Source organism: Ochotona princeps, chromosome 23, assembly GCF_030435755.1.
Source record: "Ochotona princeps isolate mOchPri1 chromosome 23, mOchPri1.hap1, whole genome shotgun sequence".
Classification (NCBI taxonomy): Eukaryota; Metazoa; Chordata; class Mammalia; order Lagomorpha; family Ochotonidae; genus Ochotona; species Ochotona princeps.
In genome coordinates, this window is record NC_080854.1 from 38,928,607 (window position 1) to 38,949,503 (window position 20,897).

General features: G+C 62.8%; 2 protein-coding genes across 7 annotated transcripts; one reads left to right on the plus strand and one right to left on the minus strand.

Moving 5' to 3' along the window:
* Nucleotides 1–427: 427 nt before the first annotated feature.
* TERT (telomerase reverse transcriptase) lies at nt 428–10,961 on the plus strand. 6 transcript variants are annotated; one of them, XM_058680180.1, is made up of 16 exons: nt 428–698; nt 810–2,019; nt 3,277–3,472; nt 3,543–3,720; nt 4,089–4,268; nt 5,263–5,421; nt 5,592–5,687; nt 6,030–6,115; nt 6,197–6,310; nt 6,635–6,706; nt 6,988–7,176; nt 7,258–7,384; nt 8,556–8,617; nt 10,220–10,344; nt 10,495–10,632; nt 10,721–10,961. In XM_058680180.1, exons 1-16 carry the CDS (start codon nt 480–482, stop codon nt 10,822–10,824), a joined length of 3,255 nt encoding a protein of 1,084 aa, XP_058536163.1. In that variant the 5' UTR covers nt 428–479; the 3' UTR covers nt 10,825–10,961. The 6 variants fall into 6 exon arrangements, 4 of the variants coding, with proteins under 4 accessions (XP_058536163.1, XP_058536165.1, XP_058536166.1 ...); XM_058680182.1 differs by having other exon boundaries at nt 5,299–5,421; XM_058680183.1 differs by lacking the exon at nt 10,495–10,632.
* A 1,936-nt stretch (nt 10,962–12,897) lies between these two features.
* SLC6A18 (solute carrier family 6 member 18) lies at nt 12,898–18,906 on the minus strand. The gene is made up of 12 exons (XM_004597925.2): nt 18,747–18,906; nt 17,876–18,016; nt 17,622–17,759; nt 17,277–17,458; nt 16,187–16,297; nt 15,445–15,557; nt 14,902–15,030; nt 14,275–14,431; nt 13,753–13,957; nt 13,478–13,637; nt 13,237–13,399; nt 12,898–13,062 (listed from the first exon to the last, which is right to left on the minus strand). Exons 1-12 carry the CDS (start codon nt 18,904–18,906, stop codon nt 12,898–12,900), a joined length of 1,824 nt encoding a protein of 607 aa, XP_004597982.2.
* Between the last annotated feature and the right edge of the window lie 1,991 nt (nt 18,907–20,897).

Here is a 20,897-nt window from a genome sequence, read left to right on the forward strand (position 1 = left end):
CGGGCTTGGGGTCTCGACGTCGCCTGTCCTTTTCTGGTTAGATTCAGGGGTGTTTGCGGCCTGCGGCTGCAAATCCGCACCCTTCCCGACTCGCTGGGCCGCGGCCCACGTGGGGAACTGAGCACCCTGGGAGTGGACGTACCTGCCTACCAGGACCCCCACCTCGCGTCCTGCCACCCGGGAACCCCAGAACCAGCTACTGGCGGGACTTCCTGCGGGTAACACGGCGACCCCGCCAGAGGCGAGCTGAGGGCTGCGGGCGGAGCCCCAGGCCCAGGCCCCGCCTCGGCGCGCCCCCGGCCCGAAGGAGCCGCCCCTTCCTCCCGGCGCCCCGCCTCCTCCCCGCGGCCGGACCCCGCCCTTCCCGCTCTGTGCGCTGGCGCTCGGGCTGCAGCCGGGCCCCCGGGCATCCCGACACGTGGGAGGCTGCAGCCCGCTTCAGCTCGCCCGAGCCAGCGCTGGGGTGGCCCGGCCCAGCGATGCCGCGCACGCCCCGGTGCCGGGCCGTGCGCGCACTCTTGCGTAGCCGCTACCGCGAGGTGCTGCCGCTGGCGACGTTTGTGCGGCGCCTGAGGCCCGAGAGCCGCCGGCTCGTGCGGCGCGGGGACCCAGCCGCCTTCCGCGCCTTGGTGACCCAGTGCCTGGTGTGCGTGCCCTGGGACGTGCAGCTGCCCCCCGCCGCGCTCTCCTTCCGCCAGGTGGGCCGCGCAGGCCAGGGTGGGGACCCGCTTTGCCGGGATCGGGGTGAGGGGCGGATCAGGAAACGTGGCGGGACGCGCCCCTGGCGACTCACGACCGCTCCCCCTCAGGTGTCCTCCCTGAAGGAGCTGGTGGCCCGGGTGGTGCAGAGGCTGTGCGAGCGCCGCGCCAGGAACGTGCTGGCCTTCGGCTTCGCGCTGCTGGATGGCACCCGCGGCGGCCTGCCCTGGCCCTTCACCACTTGCGTGCGCAGCTACGTGCCCAACACTGTGACGGAGACGCTGCGCGGCAGCGGTGCGTGGGGACTGCTGCTGCGGCGGGTGGGCGATGATGTGCTCGCGTACCTGCTGTCGCGCTGTGCGCTTTACCAGCTGGTGGCCCCGAGCTGCGCCTACCAGGTGTGCGGGCCGCCCCTCTACGAGCTCCGGGCCAGGCCCCAGCACCAGCTTGCACCACCACACACAGGCAGAAACCGCATGGGCCTCGAATCCACGCGACGTGTCTGGAGTGGCTGCCACAGCGAGTCCGGGGCGCCCCTGTGCTCGCCAGCGGCGGGTTTGAGGCGGCGGCGAAGTAGCGCACACGAAAATCCACCATTGGCCAAGAGGCCAAGGTGCACGCTTCCCGAGCAGGTATCCAGGGCAGTCGGTGGCGATCCCCACATGGACGATAGGAGCTCAGACCCTGGGCGCCCCAGGGCCTCCACCAAAGTGACCTACCAGCACAAGGCCAGTCGCCCATCTGTGCAGCAGAAACCGCCTCCAAAGGGCTCTGGGCGCGCGCAGCTCTACGTGGAGACGCAGCGTTTCCTCTACTGCAGCGGGGACCAGGAGCAGCTGCGTCCCTCTTTCCCGCTCAGCTCGCTGCCGCCCAGCCTAGCGGGGGCCCGGAGGCTGGTAGAGGCCATCTTCCTGGGCTCCCCATCCCGGCCTGGCCGCAGAACTAACCGCCTGCCTGCGCGCTACTGGAGGATGCGGCCCTTGTTCCAGAAGCTGCTGGCAAACCACGTGCGGTGCCCCTACCACGCGCTGCTCCTTGCCTACTGCCCGCTGCGGGCGCCCCCAAGCCAGGTCTCGAACTCCCAAACCCTGCTGCCGCTTCTGCGCCAGCACAGCAGCCCGTGGCAGGTGCTGGCCTTCCTGCGCGCCTGTCTGCGTCGCCTGGTTCCCACGAGCCTCTGGGGCTCCCGGCGGAATGAGCGCCGCTTTCTGAGGAACACAAAGAAGTTGGTCTCGCTGGGGAAGCGCGGCCGGCTCTCACTGCAAGAGCTGACCTGGAAGATGAGGGTGCAGGACTGCACCTGGCTGCGCAGGGGTCCAGGTGAGCCCCGGGGTGGGGCGCTGCGGGGTCGGCAGGGGTGGTCCCAGACCCGGCTGGGGGACTATGCGTCAGAGCTGCTCCCAGCCAGCAGCCTGGGTCTTGCAGCGCCCTCCTGTCCTGGCCGACTGCAGGCACCACGGGGGCACCCCCAGACTGCCCCAGGGGAGCGGCAGACAGGTGGGGCGGATGATGCAGTCGGGTCCTCCTGCTCAGCTCCCCCAGCCTGCACCCTACACCGTGGAAGGAAACCCACTCTGCTGGCTGCCAGACACCCTACTGCTTCTCCCCTGAGACTCCCTGTCCCAGGGACTTGTGCCTGGCTCCGAGGCCAGGGATCCTGTGGTCCAGGATGTGGACAGACGCTGAGGACACGGCGCTGAGCAGGCCACTGGATAGACCTGGGTCCCTGGCCACCTTCTCCTCCCACAGGGCCCTGGTGCTGCTGGTGCCAGTCCTGGCCACGGGCCCTGCCGGTCACTCTGCTGCAGGCCCCATGTCTGCCTGCCTTGCTCTGTCCACGGTAGCAGCCCTAGGTGGCCCCTATCCTGGCTGTTGAGCCTTGCTGCCTGTCCACTGTTCTCCCGTCCCACCCCTCCTTGCTTGCTCCGCGCTATGCCTCCCGCCACCCCTCCCCTTCCAGGTCATCCAAGCCTCAAGTCAGCATGTGCCCTTTGGCCTTCAGAGTGGAGTCCTGGTGTCCCCCCAGGACCTTCTAGGGCCTCTCTGTGCGTCTCTCCTGCCTGCCTCCAGCTTATTCTGTCATTCTCTGTGTAACTTGTTTCCAAAGATTTACTTATGAAAGTGAGCTCAATCTTCCATCTGCTGGTTCACTCCCTAAAAAGCCACATCAGCTGGAGCTAGGCTGAGCTGCAGCCAGGAGCCAGGAGGTTCCTCCGAGTCTCCCATACGGGTTCAGGGGCCCAGTCAGCTGGAACCTGAACCAACACCCATGTGGGATGGTACCTCAGCCCCCACTGCTCGTCACCAGCCTGGTGTGTGGTGACAAGGGGGCCTCTGTGAGCTGTGTGGGCAGTTGGCATGGAGATTCCATGGGCTGGGCACCCCAGGCTGCCCTGGGCTCCTGAAGTGTGCACTGCCAGCTTTCCGTGCCCTCCCCACCCCTACCTCCGTCTGCTTGGCTTGGAGACCACCACCACCGCCTTCCGCTGTGAACATGACCCCCCACCACCACGGAGCTGGCTCTAAGCCAGCCCTGACCCCGTGGTGCCATGTGTGTGCCATGCCTGTCGCCTCCAGGGTGTGTCTGTGTCCCAGCCGCTGAACACCGGCTGCGGGAGGAGATCCTGGGCCGCTTCTTGTTCTGGCTGCTGGACACCTGTGTGGCCGGGCTGCTCGGCTCCTTCTTCTATGTCACTGAGACCACATTCCAGCGGAACCGGCTCCTCTTCTACCGCAAGAGCGTGTGGTGCAGGCTGCAAGGCATGGGCGTCAGGTACCATGGCCCCGGAGAACACGGGGAGGGCGTTGGCCTGGCCTGCCCTCACCATGCCCATGCCTCTTAGGCAGCACCTGGAGCGTGTGCGGCTGCGCGAGCTGTCAGATGCTGAGGTTCAGCGCTGGCGCCAGGCCTGGCCACCACTGCCCGAGGCTAGGCTGCGTTTCATCCCCAAGCCCAGTGGGCTGCGACCCATCGTGAGCGTGGACTCCATGGCAGGGGCCAGGACCTTCCGCAGAGAGAAGGTGAGCATGCATGGTCCCACGCAGGCAGCTTTGGGTAGGGCTACTGTGAGTGGATCACGAGTCCACAGGGAGCAGTGGCCACGGCCCACGGACTCCTGCCGTGGCCCCCACCCGGCGGGGAGGAAGGCCGGGCGGCAGCTGCCATGGGACTCTAGGACCCCATCCCCGCCAACTCTATCCTGTCTTGCCCCTGTGGCTACCCTGTCATTAGCGACTATGGCGGATATCACTCTGTTAAGGGCCTAGCCTCTGAGTGGGGAGGCCCGACTGACCTCTGCCATGGGTCCCTGACCCCAGGTGGTGCTGAGACAGGGTGGGCTATCATGTCCCCATCGGGAGCTCCCCTGAGGGTGCATCCCCATGTCCAGGCCCAGCAGTGGACCTCACACATCAAGACACTTTTCAGTGTGCTCAACTACGAACGGGCACGACGGCCAGGGCTGCTGGGTGCCTCTGTGCTGGGCCTGGATGACGTCCACCGTGCCTGGCAGGCCTTCACATTGCGCATGCGGGCCCAGGACCCGCCCCCCCGGCTGCACTTTGTCAAGGTGGGTCTCCTCGGAGAGTTGGGTAACTCCGCCGCCTTAGCACAGGTGCTCGACCTGCTCGGGATGGTCCTGGTTAGAGAAGAATGGAGTTAGCTCGGCTACCAGGGCCCAAGCACCCTGGGCGTGGTCAGCAGCTGAGGGCGCACCAGCCCCTGAGAGCTGGAACCAGAGACTCCAACGCAGCGGCACGGGCTCCCCCCCGCCGGGCCAGGTGGGGTCAGGGGAGGACACAGGCCCACCCAGGTCAGATGGGGCAGGAAGGGTGGTGGGTCAGGGCAGACAGAGTCCCATCCACTGTGTCCACTTGCCACAGGATAGTGGGAGGTGACGGAGAACAGGCTCGGGCCAGGCCAGGCAGGGGAAACAGGCTTGGCCCAGGCGGGGGAAACAGGCTTGGGGAACAGGCTTGGCCCAGGCAGGGGAAACAGGCTCGGGCCAGGCCAGGCTTGGGGAACAGGCTTGGCCCAGGCAGGGGAAACAGGCTCGGGCCAGGCCAGGCTAGGGGAAGAGGCTTGGGCCAGGCGGGGTAAACAGGCTGGTGGAACAGGCTTGGGCCAGGCAGGGGGAACAGGCTGGGGGAACAGGCTTGGGCCAGGCGGGGGAAACAGGCTTGGGGAACAGGCTTGGGCCAGGCAGGGGGAACAGGCTGGGGGAACAGGCTGGGGGCCAGGCCAGGCTTGGGGACCTGGCTTGGGCCAGGCAGGGGGAACAGGCTGGGGGAACAGGCTTGGCCCAGGCGGGGGAAACAGGCTGGGGGAACAGGCTTGGGCCAGGCAGGGGGAACAGGCTGGGGGAACAGGCTTGGGCCAGGCGGGGGAAACAGGCTTGGGGAACAGGCTTGGGCCAGGCAGGGGGAACAGGCTGGGGGAACAGGCTCGGGCCAGGCCAGGCTTGGGGAACAGGCTTGGGCCAGGCAGGGGGAACAGGCTTGGGGAACAGGCTTGGGCCAGGCAAGGACCGAGGCTGAAGCTCAAGCCCTGGTGTCCTTGGGCAGGTGGACGTCACAGGGGCGTTCGACACCATCCCACAGGACAGACTGGTGGATGTGATGGCCCGTGTCCTGCAGCACTCAGAGAGGACCTACTGCATGCGTCGCTTTGCCACTGTGCGCCGAGCACCCCTAGGCTGCATCCACAAATCCTTCAAGACACACGTGAGGCCCGGGGCTGTGTGTCCACATGAACATGTGGCCATGCAGGCGTGAATTGCCCATGGCACTGGCGCGGCTGTGCCAAGTGTTGCCACATCCATCTGCTGGGGTCCTGGCTGGAAGTGCTGTGTGCCCAGTGCCTGGCAGCCTCACGCCCGTCCCCCTGGCCACAGGTGTCCACCCTGGAGGACCACCAGCCATACATGGGGCAATTCGTGGAGCACCTGCAGAAGAGCAAGTCCCTGAGGGATGCTGTTGTTGTTGAGCAGGTCCTGCGTCCCCTGGGCCTGGGAGGGATGTAGCAAGGCGGGGGTAAGCAGGGACACCCATGCCACGCAGGACTCGCTTGGTCTTCTCCCACGGAGCCTCATGCTCACAGCTCTTGTGGGCAGTGCTGGCTGCAGCCTCCCCAGATATGTCCTGAGTGTGTACGCCTATGTGCGTTGGGTCCACTCAGGTGAGTGGGGGTCTGTGGAGTCGTTGCTGCAGCCCCCGAGGGTGTGGCACCAGGCCCTGGCAGGACCCCAGCCAGCCAGGGAGACGCTGGCCTCCAGTATAACCCTTCACCTTGTCCCCACAAGCTGAGCTGGCTGCGGCCACTTCCTCCACAGAGCTGCTCCCTGAACGAGACCAGTGACGACCTGTTCGCCTTCTTCCTGCGCTTTGTTCACCAAAGTGTTATCCACGTTGGGGGCCGGTGAGGCCATGGCTGGCGCGTGGGGGGAGGCCCTGGGACAGCTGTGTGGGCTCTGGCTGACCCCTCTGCCCCGCGCCCTAGGTCCTACGTGCAGTGTCAGGGGATCCCACAGGGCTCCATGCTGTCCACACTGCTCTGCAGCCTGTGCTATGGGGACATGGAGAACTCGCTGTTCCCCAGTATCCAGCAGGATGGGTGAGCACCATCCCTGGGGCTGCCATGTGCCCTCCTTGGGGCTGCCGTGTGCCTCCCTGGGGCTGCTGTGTGCCTCCCTGGGGCTGCCGTGTGCCTCCCTGGGTGCCGTGTGCCCTCCCTGGGGCTGCTGTGTGCCTCCCTGATGTCCTTGCACTCAGACATCCACGGTCCTTGTCCAACTGTAATGACCATGCTGGCATTCCTGGCATGGGAAGCTGGCACTGGCCCCGAGACCCCTGGACACCTCTCCTGACCTGCAGGCAGGGCCTGTGACCTCAGGAGCGAACACTCCTCATCCTGCATGTCCCCACGTCCTTATCTCAGGGTGCTCCTGCGCTTGGTGGATGACTTCCTATTGGTGACGCCGCACCTGACACACGCAAAAGCCTTTCTCAGGTGGGAGTCACTCCCGTGACTCGGGCCCCATATGGGACCCTCTGTCACTGCGCCCCGAGCTGAGGACCCCACACAGCCATGTGTGGGCCTTGGTCCAAGCCTCTGCCTGTCCTGAGGGCCACATCCAGTCCTTCTGTTCTGTGGCTCCCAGAAGCAGAGGCAAGGATGGCGAGGTGGGTGTACCTTGCAGCCAGGGGTCTGCTGCAAAAGCCACTCTCGGCAGCCATCAGGGGGCCCTATGCCCACCACCTCCTAGATGATGCTGCCCCTTCCCGGTTCAGGACCCTGGTCCAAGGCGTCCCCGAATACGGCTGCCAAATAAACCTGGAGAAGACAGTGGTGAACTTCCCAGTGGAGGAGACGACACTGGGTGGCCAGGTTCTCCTACAACTGCCTGCCCACTGTCTGTTTCCCTGGTGCGGCTTGCTGTTGGACACCCGGACCCTTGAGGTGTCCTGTGACTACTCCAGGTGAGGCCCAGGCTCGGCCATGCCTAGGTGGGCATCAGGCTAGGTGACAATGAGAGCCACCTGATGCCTACCATGTCACAGCTTCGCAGGAACGTCTGCCAGGTCCAGCCTCACCTTCAACCCTGGCCCCCAGGCTGGGAGGAGCCTGCGGCACAAGCTCCTGGCCGTCCTGCGGCTCAAGTGTCATGGGCTGTTCCTGGATCTGCAGGTGAGCAGGTGACATGTACTCAGCAAGGTGCATACAAGATTGCATGCCGGCATATGTGTACACGTGTCTCAATATATGCCTGATTGCATAAGTGATGTGATGAACACAGGTGTGTGGGTGTGCATGTGTGTGAGTGTGCAGGCCTTGTATACCATGTGACGGGCACACAGGCGTGTGGGTGTGCACATGTGTGAGTGTGTAGGCCTTGTATACCTTGTGACAGTACACAGGCGTGAGGGTGTGCACATGTGTGAGTGTGCAGGCTTTGTATACCTTGTGATAGGCACACAGGCGTGTGGGTGTGCACACGTGTGTGAGTGTGCAGGCCTTGTATACCATGTGATGGGCACACAGGCGTGTGGGTGTGCACATGTGTGAGTGTGTAGGCCTTGTATACCATGTGACAGTACACGGTGTGTGGGTGTGCACATGTGTGAGTGTGCAGGCCTTGTATACCATGTGACAGTACACGGTGTGTGGGTGTGCACATGTGTGAGTGTGCAGGCCTTGTATACCATGTGACAGTACACGGTGTGTGGGTGTGCACATGTGTGAGTGTGTAGGCCTTGTATACCTTGTGACAGTACACAGGCGTGTGGGTGTGCACATGTGTGAGTGTGTAGGCCTTGTATACCTTGTGACAGTACACAGGCGTGTGGGTATGCACATGTGTGAGTGTGTAGGCCTTGTATACCATGTGACAGTACACGGTGTGTGGGTGTGCACATGTGTGAGTGTGTAGGCCTTGTATACCTTGTGACAGTACACGGTGTGTGGGTGTGCACGTGTGTGAGTGCAGGCCTTGTATACCTTGTGACAGTACACGGTGTGTGGGTGTGCACATGTGTGAGTGTGTAGGCCTTGTATACCTTGTGACAGTACACGGTGTGTGGGTGTGCACATGTGTGAGTGTGTAGGCCTTGTATACCTTGTGACAGTACACAGGCGTGTGGGTGTGCACATGTGTGAGTGTGCAGGCCTTGTATACCATGTGACAGTACATGGTGTGTGGGTGTGCACGTGTGTGAGTGCAGGCCTTGTATACCTTGTGATAGGCACACAGGCGTGTGGGTGTGCACGTGTGTGAGTGTGCAGGCCTTGTATACCATGTGACGGGCACACAGGTGTGTGGGTATGCACGTGTGTGAGCAGCACAATCTGTGACAAGCAGGTGAACAGCCTTCACACCGTCTGCGTGAACTTGCACAAGATCCTCCTGCTGCAGGCCTACAGGTGAGTCCACTGCCTGCCACCAGAGGGCAGCACAGTCCTGGCCAACAGCTGGCTCTGGCTGACACCCCCACCTGCTGGTGCCTCTTCTGACCTGTAGGCGTGGCCTCACTGGCCTCTCATAGCCCAGGTCCCTGTGCACTGACTGTGGGCCATATGACTGTCCTGGGGGCAGGGAGGGACAGTTGTGGGGTCCAGCAGGGTGGGGAAGAGGAGACACTAGCTTGTGCCCGGGGCTGGTGGTGCTTCTGGGACATGTGCTGTCCTGGGCTGGGCCTGGGAATGGAGTGGGTGGGTAGCTGTGTGCTCTGGCCTATGCCAGGCCCTGGTGAGAGAAACCCACCCAGCTCATGCGCGGCCTCCCCTCAGGCCAGGGCACATGGGGAACTTTGCTCCCTGAGGTTTCTGGGGAAATCCCGCCCCTGCAGCTGGGTGGGAATGGGGAACCTCACATGACCCTGTCTCCATGGAGTCTGGCAGCAGCAAGCAGCAGGTGGTGGCTGTTGACCAGGGCTGAGAGAGGCAATAGGCCCCAGCCTGGTGTGCCCAGGACTGGCCCCCATAGCCTAGCAAACAGGGTCAGTATCCATCACAGGGATTACCCAGGGGAGTTACGCTGACCACATGGTCTGAGCTCTAATCAGGCTGCCAGGGCTGGCCCTGGCCACATGCAGCTCCTTCCTAGGCAAGTCCAGGGTGGTCCAGGGGCGGGGCCTGGCCTGGGTCAGGCTTCCTCTCACTCTTTGCACATGGCATGTCTATAGGTGTCCCTGTGACACGGGCAGGTGCCAGTGGGTGGCCTGACACACAGGTTAGGACATAACCCCCAACAGGGGCCCCAGAAGGGCCAGGGATACAGCACCCTGGCTCCCTGTTCACAGGCAGGAAGCTTGGGGGAGGGGTAGATGGGCAGACGGCCGGGATTGGAGCCCTTGAGGGGACAGATGAGCAGGAGCGTGGTATCATAGGCAGGCAGGATGGGGGGGAGGCCTGTGTGCACATGTGCCTGGACACAGGCCCTGGCTTGGATTCCTGAAGCAGAAACCACTGTCAGATCCCCCGAGTGCAATGACTGCCAGCCAGACCACCAGAGTGGGAATCCTGGCCCTGGGACTGCAGCTGCTGGCAGGAGAACCCTCTACCAGTGTCCCCCCCATTGGTGGAGTGGCCTTGGGGTGGGGTTGGAGCAGGATGCTGGCTGAGCGCATGGCTATGCCAGAATTCAGAATGGGCTCCACAGTCAGGGAGGCAGACACAGGCCTTGTCATGTGATCATGTGAAAACACATATGTATAGCTGCATGTATACAGGAGCGCACACCCAGTGTACACTACATTCACATGTATGTAGCACACTCTTGGGCCCTGGTTCACACATGCACAAGCATGGATTCCGTACTGCAACAACCCTAACTCCCAGGTTCCATGCGTGTAATAACCCTGCCCTCCAGGTTCCATGCGTGTAATAACCCTGCCCTCCAGGTTCCATGCGTGTAATAACCCTGCCCTCCAGGTTCCATGCGTGTAATAACCCTGCCCTCCAGGTTCCATGCGTGTAATAACCCTGCCCTCCAGGTTCCATGTGTGTAATAACCTTGCCCTCCAGATTCCATGCGTGTGTGCTCCGGCTTCCATTCAACCAGCAAGTACGTAGTAACCCATCCTTCTTCCTGAGGGTCATCTCAGACACTGCGTCCTGCTGCCACTCCATCCTGCAAGCCAAGAACCCAGGTGCTGGGATGGAGCAGCCCTGGGTGTGTGGTGGGCAGCTGCGCTGGTAGGCATGGCAGGTGGCTGCTGGGGCACGCCATCTCCAGGGGAAGACAGGAGCTAGGGGCCCTGGGTTGGCGGGGTGGGATCATTGCCCTGGTTTCCCCCCAGGGATGCTGCTGGGGGCCAGGGGCGCCTCGGGCCTCTTCCCCTTGGAAGCCACCCTCTGGCTGTGCTATCACACCTTCCTGCAGTGGCTGGGCCGCCACCAAGCCTCCTACAAGTGCCTGTTGCCAGCACTCAGAACAGGTGCGTATTGGCTGGCCTGGCCCCAGCTGCCCGTGGGAGCTGATCCCAGACCTTGCTGGGCCACCCTGACTCCCAGCCTTCCCCATAGCCCAGGCCCAGCTGCGTCAGAAGCTGCCTGAGGCCACCCTGAGTGCCCTGGAAGCTGCAACTGCCCCAGCCCTGACCACGGACTTCAAGGCCATCCTGGACTGAAACTCTGCCAGCCCCACACGTCTGACACTGTGAGGGGTGGGGCTTGGTCTGTCTTCCCTGCGGTCCACCCATCAAAGCACCAGGAAGAGCTGACCGTGAACAGTGAGCCTGACTGTGAGTTCCTGCCCCATGAGACGCATCCTGTCCCCTCCCTCCTGTTGCATCCAAAGTCCAGACTGAGATTCCCTGAAGCAAAGTGCTGATCAGCTCTTCAGCCTCACCCAGTCCTGCCACTGCACTGGCCAGAGTGTCCGGCACACCCTGCCAGCCACCCCCAGCAACACCTCGGGCTTTCACCCGGCCAGGCATCCCCTGGGTATGCTGGGAGAAGGTGCAAGGATTCTAGAACTTACGGGCCGGCTGTGTGGCCCCCCACAGGATGGCCAGGGACCAGCCCCTTGGGATAGGGCAGCCCTGTGCCTGAGCTGGGCCTCAGGGGGAACCAAGAGTTGATGCTATGGTAATGCTTTGTGTAGAGTCAGTGGCCTTGGGACACATGGGAGGTAGCTCTCACCAGGCCTCAGCTGGGCCAGCATGCTTCTTCCATAGACATAGGATTAGGGTCCAGCTGCCCATGGTCCCCGAGCTGACTGCTGAGGGCGAGCCCGTGGGTCCTAGACGGCCTTGTCCACATGCTGGGGTGAACCCATGGGCCCCGGACGGCCTTGTCCACATGCTGGTGGCGAGCCCATAGGTCCTAGGTGGCCTTGTCCTCATGCTGGGGGTGAGCCTTTGGGCCCCGGGCGGCCTTGTCCACATGATGGGGGTGAACAGTGGGGGAACTTCCTTTTTCCAGAGAGCCCCCCCTCACCACATGACAGCCCCAGACTTGGTGAGAAAGGAGCCACCCACCTTGGCAGGAGCCAATATTTGCATGACATTTCAGCAGTTGGGAGTGATTCCCCAAGTTTCTGGGATGCTCCCAATGGGGACACAGACATGAACCTTGTACCCATTGCCTGCCACACCCACGAGGCATCCTGGTGACTGAGCTCTGGACCCAGGCCACCGAGTGTGTCCTAAGTGTCTGCGGCAGCTACAGCGCCCAGGGCAGAGGCCAAGGGACCTGTCCAATCCCTGGGCACCCACCTCCTGCTGTCGTGTGACTTGGGCTGTTGTGCGCTGAGTTCATACATTTCAACTCACAAAGACTTCTCGATTCATTTGAAAGAGACAAGCTCTTTTGTCGCCCCCCAGATGGCTGCAGCAGCCGGCACCAGGCCGGGCCAGGCCACTTCCTGGGGGTCTCCCATGGGGGGCACTTGGACCATCAACTCCTGGCCACATGGGAGCAGTATCCGCCCCAGCAGCGCACATGGGATTCCATGGGGACAGCCACCCAGCCCTGGGCTGCGTCCCCTCTTCTGAGCATGTTTGTCCATTTGTGTCCACCACTGTGTCATCTGGAGCCTTGTAGCCCACTGGGTCTCAGCCCCCACCTTCCACCCTTTCCCTCTTAGCCGCTGCAGGACTCCGGTGCCACTGTGCTGTCCCCAGCCCTGGAAGGCCCCTGCAGGCCAGGCTGCTCTGCCGTGCTGGAGCAGGGACACCCTGGATGATGGCGAGGAAAGCCCTGGCGCTCAGAGCCAGCCCCAAAGGGCCCCTGCAAGCACCCATTTGCCATGGCAGCTTCAGAGGACAGCATGTGCCCTGGCTCAGCCCTCACAGGGGACACCCCTCCACCCTGCTGCCCACAGTCACCTGCCCTGCACCCTTAGTGTCCACTGCAGAGCGGAAGCTTGCAAAATGGAGATCTGACCTGAGACCACCAACGGAGCTGGAGGCGTGCAGCACCCAGGGGCTCAGAGCTCCTGGCCCCAGGGAGCTTGTACGCATCTGAAAGCCACTTGGGCTGCAGTGGTGAGCAGTGGGGTCTGGTCTCACACCACGGGCTCCCCATTTTCCTTGGACCCTTCAGCATGCTGAGGGCCCTGTGCCATCCCAGAGGACACCCTGGCACCCTGGGTAGGGGTGAGTGGAGATGGAGAAGCAACAGGCACACCAAGTGGGCAGACAGTGTAATTAGGTCGCTCCCACAGCCCTCCCACTCTGTAGGCCTGCTGCCCTACAGCCTCAGGCCCCTTCCGGCCATGTGGCCTTCCACCTCCTCTTGGCCCTGGCCAACAGCTGGACCAGTGCAACACCCGGGATCCACAGTGCCGGCAACAAGCAGAGGAGCGCGCAGGTGGCCTGCACCCAGTCGGGATACAGCTTCTCCTGGCGGGTGGGAAACTGCTCCTGTGGGAAGGGGGAGCCTTGAGTGGGACCTACAGGACATGCAGGGCAGCCACGCCCCTAATTGATGGAAGGGTCAGCACCACCCCCCCAACTGTGCCTAGGGTATCAAGTGACCCCTGCAGATCACCAGCCCTGCCCTGTTGGCTTCCGCCTGTGGTTGTCTGGAACACCTACGTAGTGGGGGTTCCAGGCTCGGTAGCTTGGCGGCCTCTGGGCCAGGAGAATGAGGTAGGCCAGAAAGATGCTGAACAGAAGCAGGGGGCTTATCACCAGCCAAGAGGCCCGCCAGTAGAGGCCCGGCCGCCGCCCCGTCATCCAAGTGATGTCCTCACAGAAGCTGCGGGAGAGATGGGGCCTGGTGACCTGGGGGCGGTCTGTGGCCCTACCCCCACGGCGTCCTGGGAGGGCCACTCACCGCCACAGGCCGTAGACGTACACGACCCCCACCACCTCGAAGAAGGCGAAGACGATGAGATTGAGGGAGGCCACATAGCTGTCGAAGACCTCCAGCCAGTAGCTTCCCGACTGCAGCGTGAAGCAGGTGGAGGCCAGCAGGCAGGCCAGGCAGGCCAGGCCTGGGGAGAGGGCGGGCGGTCTGCATCCTGCCTCTTGACCCCCACCCTGAGTGTGAAGATAGCAGAGTTGCCCACGGAGGGTGGAGGGCAGGCTCTGCAGGCCCTGACCCCTTACCAGTGAGAGCCTCCTTGGGGACCCCTCTGGGCAGCAACCCCATGTCCAGGAGCGGCGTGACGATGCTTTCCATGTTGCCGAACATGGATGACAGCCCCAGGGTGAAGAGCATCCCGAAGAAGAGCACAGCCCACACTGGCGCCCCGGGCATGTGCAGTGCCGCCTCGGCGAACACGATGAAGGCCAGGCCGGGGCCTGAGGCACTCTGCAACCCGGGAGCTCGCCGTAACGTGTGCACCTTCAGAAGCTCATGGTGGGCTCCACACCCCCACTTAGCCCCACCCTGCCTTGGATAGCTCCAGCTGCGGCCCGCCCCCTCGTTGTAAGGAGCCTGGGCAGGCAGGGACTCCAGGACACAGCCTGCATGGTCAAGACCATGACCACACAGGCTGTGTGCAGTCCACCCGGCCCCAGGCCTGCTGGACGGGGCTCTATGGGATGCAGGGGCAGGGTTTCATCTGGCCCCATGTGCCTGGCCTACCACCTGGACCCACGGGGAATGCGGTGTCTGGCAGGCACTACCTTGTCCAGGAAGTCCTCCAGGTGGCAGGTGCTGAGGGGCAGCTGAGCCAACCTCTCTGGCTGCGTGGCATTGAGGTGCGTGAGGACGGCTGTGTAGTTGGCCCTGGAGATGCTCTGCTCCGGGAGGTCAAACCCATTGATCAGGCCGAGGATGTTCCTGCGGAGACGGGACGCGGAATCTGGGCTGGACACACCCTACACCCCAGGCCCCTGCGAGCATGTGCATGGCAGGTACATGTGTGAGGGCCACGTGCTTGGTGGGTCCACCAGCACCCCTGGCCCCAGAGCTGGAGTCCCTTCCCACTCTGCAGGAATGCCTGTGGGCATCGCCGTTGTCCCATGGGGGCGCAGAGCTGCCCAGCCAAGGCCATGGCCACTGACAGACCCTGGAGCATGTGTCAGGACGCTGGGCCAGCCCTAAGCTCACAGTGGCTGCCCCCCTCCATCCTGGGGCTGCATGGGGCTGGCACTGTCTGCCATTGGGCTTGGGCCCAGACTCCCCACACCCCGTCAGGGCCTGTGCACAGTCCTCTTGCCTGAGTAGAGGTTCTTGGGGGAGATGGCTGCCAGGTGATGCATGTGTCCACTGGATCCCGGCAGCCACCCTGGTGGGAGCCAACTCCTCACCTGTCCAGGCACTGCCTGTGGTCGTTGGTGGCCTTGAAGCCCATGACAGAGAAGATGGTGATGGAGGCATACACTGAGGTCAAGCTGTTCACCAGGGAGATGGTCACTGCATCCTTTGCACAGTCGTTCCTGGCATGGGGGCTGCACTCAGGGCCACTGTGAGCCAGGACGGTCCCTGCTGGCTCCCTCACATGAAGCCAGCAGTATTGATGGCTGCCTGAGACCAGCTATGGCTGGGGTCAGCACTGGTGGCCCAGTGTGCCCCAACAATAGCCAGGCTTTCACATTCAGCCATTTCTGGACTGAATGAGCTGCTCACAACCTGGATGATTTCCCTGTGATGCTACTGGAAGCTTCTAGAGCAATGGACTAGGGGTATCATCCCGATTGTGCCCCAGAACACCCATATGCAGCATGAGATCCCCACACACTGTCCACGCTGGGCCACCAGGGCCCTTGTAGTACCCCAGGTCAGCAGACCCCTCCTGCCCCCCACTGGCCTTGCTGGCTGACAGAACATCATGGCACCAGGCCGCTGCCTACCTGGGCGGGTTGTAACTGGCGAAAGCAATGTGTCCACCAAAGGCCAGGGACAGTGAGAAAAAGATCTGGGTGGCTGCATCCAGCCACACCCGTGGGTTCTGGAGACTTTCCATCTGGGACAAGTTGGGGAGAGCCTGGCTCACGATCACAGCAGTGACTGGCCCTTCTGGGACCTTCCCAGGCAGCCCTGACTATTCTAGCACATTCTCCAGGGCTCTGACTTCCAGACATTCCCTGTGTCCTCCAGCTCACACTTTTGAGCAGTGGTACCCAGAGCTGCTCAGAACGGGTGCCAGGAGGGGTGTGATGCCCTGACACTGTTGTGTGATACAGCCAGCAAGCTGTGGTCCCACTGGGTGCATGGGAGGATATGACTGGCACTGTGCCTGTGCTCACGTGTAACTTTAGCTGAGTCCTACATGGGGGACATGCACCCCATGGCCCCATTTGTCCACTACTGGGGACCTGGGCAGACCACAGTCCTCCCTGGGCTCTTGTAGGTGTCTTGGGGGTGGACTGCAGCCCTGGCTGTCCCTCGGATGCTGGGCAGTGAATGTGGACTTCCAGGAAGAACAGGGCTCTGAGGAGAAGCCCCTTGGCTCTGTGGCTCTGCTGACCGCCTCTGCCCAGCAAGGTGCTCCCCACCCCTGTCTGCATCTGGAATTCTCCCTGTGACTTTGGAACCCAGAGCCTCCTCTCAGCCTCACCGGACAGGGGAGGGGTGAGTCCTGGGGCCACTTACATTGGGGGTAAAGAGGTAGAGAAGTCCTTGTGTGGCGCCGGGCAGCGTGAGGCCACGGACGAGGAAGATGGTCAGCACCAGGTATGGGAAGAGGGCGGTGAAGTAGATGGCCTGGGCAGGGGCCACGAGGGGACATGGCAGCGTCACCTGCCAAGCCTCTGCCACCTGCAGGCTCTGCACTGCGTACTGGGCGGGTTCAGGAGGGGGAAGGGCCCCGGACCCGCTGGGCTGGCCAAGGTAGCACCAGCACTCAGGACAGGCAGGGTTCCCTCCCCAGGCAGTCCCCTGTCCTGCCCTTAGCCCATGGCCCCTCCTCCCACCCTGCTGTCCCCAGCTGGCCACATGCAGAGCTGTGCCCCCTCCGCCAGGTCCTTCCTCACCAGCTGTCCTGCCTCCCACTCAGGCCAACCTCACAGAAGCTTCCAGGTGACCTTGATAGGACTGCACGGTAGCCCTACACTAATGGGTCTGGTCAGCAGCTCTGGCCTCAGCACGCGGGAAAACGGGATGCTAGGTGGAGTGGCCTGCTCCAGAGAAGGGGGCATGAGGAGACCACTCTCCCATCTCTCCATAGGACCACACGTGGTTGCACATGGAGCCCATGTCCCTACACGCAGAGCACATACATCACAGTGTGACCACACAGATTCACAAGGAGCACACGTCACCAGGAAGGGCCTCCCTTGGGGCCGCCAGCCTCGTTGTGGGCCTTCCCTCCTCGGGCAGCTCCCCTGACACTTCTAGAAGAGTCTCAGATGCCCCTACCGCCTCAACCAGCAGCTTGGTCAGCGCAGAGCTGGACAGGGCACCCCTGCACTGTCCGCTGTTCAGGAGGAACAGCCCACAGAGGACGGGCAGCGCATCGGGTTGCACCCACTCCTGGTGACCACACAGACCCACGGTGACTGGCAGAAGGCGTCCGACCAGGCTGACAGAGCAAGACTAGATGCCCCCAGAGTGGCTGCCAGGATGGGTGATGGTCCCGTGAGGGCCTAGGCAAGATGCAGCCGCAGGATGGCTCCAGCACAGGCTGGCCCTCGGAGCCTCAGGGTGAGGAAAGCTGGCAGGGCCCCTGGAGCAGCCCCCACACCTTGCCAGTGCTCTCGATGCCTCGGATGACGCACAGGTAGACCACAGCCCAGCAGGTGGACAAGCAGACAAGCAGCCGCCACTGGATGGTGCCACTGTCAGCGACATCGGCCGTGACGTTCAGCGTCTGCCGGTACCAGAAGTAGCTCACGGCGCTGCTGTGCCGGCACTCCTCCACCAGCCCTGCGGCAGGGGTGTGTCGGGGACTGTAGCAGAGGCTCAGGCCTTGCCCCGGTCGCCCTGGGCGGCTTCCTGTGCCGCTGCAGTCCATCCCGGACTGAGCTGGCAAGGAGGGCCAGCGCTTCCCTGTGTGTAAGTGTGTGTCCACCCCAGCCCGGCCCCTCACCTGTGCGGTTGAGGTCTGGCGGGCAGGAGCTCCAGGGCAGCGGGTGCTGGAAGGAGTTGAGAAAGTACCAGAACACCCAGGTGAGGATGGTGTTGTAGTACAGGCTGATCAGAAAGGACACGGTGAAGCAGCCCAGCCCTGCAGAAGGACGGGGCAGTCAGCCTCCACCCAGGCCGCGGGGGCTTCCTCCAGAGGGTCAGTCCACTCCCCACGCCCCAGGGGCACTGCCTGCCCTGCCCCCACGGGTGGCCTACCCACTCCACCCAGGTAGGGGGAGATGGCTGTCCACACCCCCATGCTGCCCCTGCGCAGGCGCTGGCCAATGGCGAGCTCGATGTGGAACAGCGGAATCCCCTCGAAGACCAGGGCGATGAAGTAGGGGATGAGGAAGGCCCCTGCAGGACACAGGGATGGTGGTCAGGGCCGCAGCCTGGGACTCTGCATGTGTGCTGGTGCAAGCACACTCTGGGCAAGCTGAGTGGATGTGTATCCAGGGTCCTCGGGTCAGGCAGGCATGGAGGGAGCCCCGAGCAGTTGTCCAGGCTGCCCCAAGGCCATCGGGTCCCAGGCGGAACCTCAGCTGGAGGCTGTGTGAACCACAGAGGGAAAGCCAGAGGAGGCCATTGCATGGAACCAAGGGCAAGAGGGCGGACATCTCTGGCTGCCCTCCCACACGGCCCTGGGCCTAGCAGCCATTCCGGAGTCTCATTCTTCCCTTTGAGCACTCTAACCCAGATGAGCCTGTGGACTCCTTCCCTTATGGCACCCCCAGAGGCCTCCCTGTGCAGTCCACAAGCTCCCTGCCTCCCGTGCTTTGTGGGGGCCTAAGGCACATCACACTTCTGTGTGGAGCAGGACCAGGGGCTCCCAAGAGACCTGGAGGTGGCTTCCAGTGTTGTGCACACATGTGACCACTGCAGGTGAACCCCATGTTTGTGTACTGGGGACCCGGCTGTCCTGAGTGAGGTCAGGGAAGCCAGGGGCCCCCTGGGCCAAGCAAGGAGTCTGGGCAGACACCCACACCCCACCTGTGGGTTCTTGAGTCCCTGGGCTCAAACACCCGGGCTGTGGGCTTGTCCGCGCAGGGGCCCTAGAGCCCTAGAGCCTGGATGTGGCAAGTCTCACCTCCCCCGTGGGTCTGGCACAGGTACGGAAACCTCCATATGTTGCCGAGCCCCACGGCGAAGCCCACACAGCTCAGCAGGTACTGCAGTTTGTTGTCCCACTTGGGCCGCTCGTCCTCCTGTGTGTCCACAGCCGGGGCTGGCCCCGGGGCCTGAGCCATGCCGCCAAGTGGCTCTGGGCAGTCAGAGGGCCTCACTGCGCCTGAATACTCAGCTGGATTGGCGCCTGGGAACCACCCTGGCGCTCTTGCCTTTATTTAAAGCGAAGCTGGGAGCCCGGTTAATTGGTGACCGGGGGTCCGGCACTGCCCGCATCCCCACCCCCTCCCACGACGTATCCAATGCCAGCTGCTGGCCTGGGGCCCTGTCACGGCTTTGTGCTTCCTATTGGGGACACTTGGGCACACTAGTTTGTGAAGCTACTGACTCGTGACGACAGACACAGGCTCCTGGGTGACAGGGCCCGTCCCCAGTTACCCAAGGTGGCCACATTCTGCTGAGCTCACACCTAGCAGATGCCTCAACATCTGGGACAGTCTATTAGGGACCCTTTCCCAACAACCTTCACAGCCACATGCTCTCCTTGGTTTCTGGCGCCATGCAGGTCACCATGGAGTCAGGTGTCTGGCCACTTGTTGCCCTGATGGCCATGACCTTCCAGCACTCGGGCGGCCACTCCCAGAGCAGGCCGTGCTTGTCTCTCAAGCAGCTCAGGGGTCTGGGTACAGCTTTCTGGCCAGTCCCACATATGCCCGTGTCCCTCTCTGAATTTGCTCAGAAGGGGTCCCCACCAGGTGCTATGGCCCCCCATACCACAGCCCAGTTGGGGGGTCCTGGTGTGGAGGCCATGTCCACACCAGACGCACAGCTCTGCAGTGGCTAGGGTTGGGTAGTCCTGCCTGAGCTTGGCCATGAATCTCGGGGTATCTGGGTTCTCCTTGGGGACCCTCCGTGGGTCAGGTCCAGCATCTGGCCCACCCCCAGCATGAAGCCTTCTGTGAGCAATCCTGGCACTGGCCCACCAGGGAGAGGAGCTGCCGCCGCTGAGGCCCCTCCCCCATGCCCATCCAGATACATGATTCTGGCCGAGAGCTCTGGACACTGCACACAGAGATGTATTTAGACAGGGATACACAATGCCCACACACCTGCATGGCCAGCAGGACTACATGGCAGTCAGAATGCCCAGTCACCCTTACCCTGAGGCCTGTCTGGCATGTACATTTGGACAGAGCCAGGCCTGGGTTGCCATAGGGCAGCCACGGGGGCCTTCCCCTGACAGGGAGTTGGAAATCAAGGCAGGGTCCTCCAGTAGCTGGGGCTTCTGTCTTGTGCCACCCTGGTCGGCTGGGACTGTGCCGGGTGTCACCTCCCACTGGCTGGTGAGGATCCAAGTCCACTCCAGGGCGAGTGCTGGCTCCTATGTGTTGGTAGACATCATGGACGCCTGGGTGTCAGGCTGAGCTGTGAGCCAAGCCCCGAGTTTCACAGAGGGGCTACAGCTTGGACCTGTAGGGGCTGCGTGGTCCTTGCAGGTGTCCAGCAGGCCGCAGCACCCTTGGTGGCCGAGGCCAGGGCCGAGTTACCCTGTAACTTCCATCTCCTGGCATCTGGCTAAACATTCACAGCTGAGTCCCACCAGGAAGCAGGTGGTTTTGGTGGGCAGGCAAGCAGGTGGGGTGGCACCACAGGGCTGGCACAGTAGATTACATAGCTGAGTGTCCACTGAGCTGCGGGCATGGGGGCTCACCAGGGACTGACCAGTCCAGGCACTGGAGGATGTGGCTCCTTCTCCTGGAAATCCACAGTCAGTCAGGGGCTTGGTCTTCCAGTTAAAGGGAGCCTTGAGTCCCTAGGCCAAGGGCCAGCAGCTAGGGCACCGGGGCAGCATGGGGGCTGGGACATGAGAGTGATGGTAGGGGCCAGACTCCCCACTCCGCTCTTGGTGTTCTGGGACATGCAGGGCACTAGTCCTGAGCTGCGTCATGTCCCTGAAAGGTGACTGGGCAATGGTGGACATGTGCACCACGAACAGGCCGACAAAGACACGTGTGCACCTGCACACACATGCATGTATGAACAAGCAGTATGTGTACATGCAGTCACACAGTGCAGGCAATCTACATGCATGCAAGTGCAGCTGCATAACCCA

Bases quoted from the DNA above. Each gene is read 5' to 3' on its own strand.
- TERT (XM_058680180.1), top strand. From the start codon at position 480: ATGCCGCGCACGCCCCGGTGCCGGGCCGTGCGCGCACTCTTGCGTAGC. The intron at 3,473-3,542 runs GTACCATGGCCC...CATGCCTCTTAG, and splicing joins CTGCAAGGCATGGGCGTCAG to GCAGCACCTGGAGCGTGTGC. The intron at 5,422-5,591 runs GTGAGGCCCGGG...CCCTGGCCACAG, and splicing joins ACAAATCCTTCAAGACACAC to GTGTCCACCCTGGAGGACCA.
- SLC6A18 (XM_004597925.2), bottom strand. From the start codon at position 18,906: ATGGCTCAGGCCCCGGGGCCAGCCCCGGCTGTGGACACACAGGAGGAC. The intron at 18,017-18,746 runs GTGAGACTTGCC...TGTGTCCTGCAG, and splicing joins GTGCCAGACCCACGGGGGAG to GGGCCTTCCTCATCCCCTAC. The intron at 13,400-13,477 runs GTGAGTGGCCCT...TCTCTCCCGCAG, and splicing joins TACGTCTACGGCCTGTGGCG to CTTCTGTGAGGACATCACTT.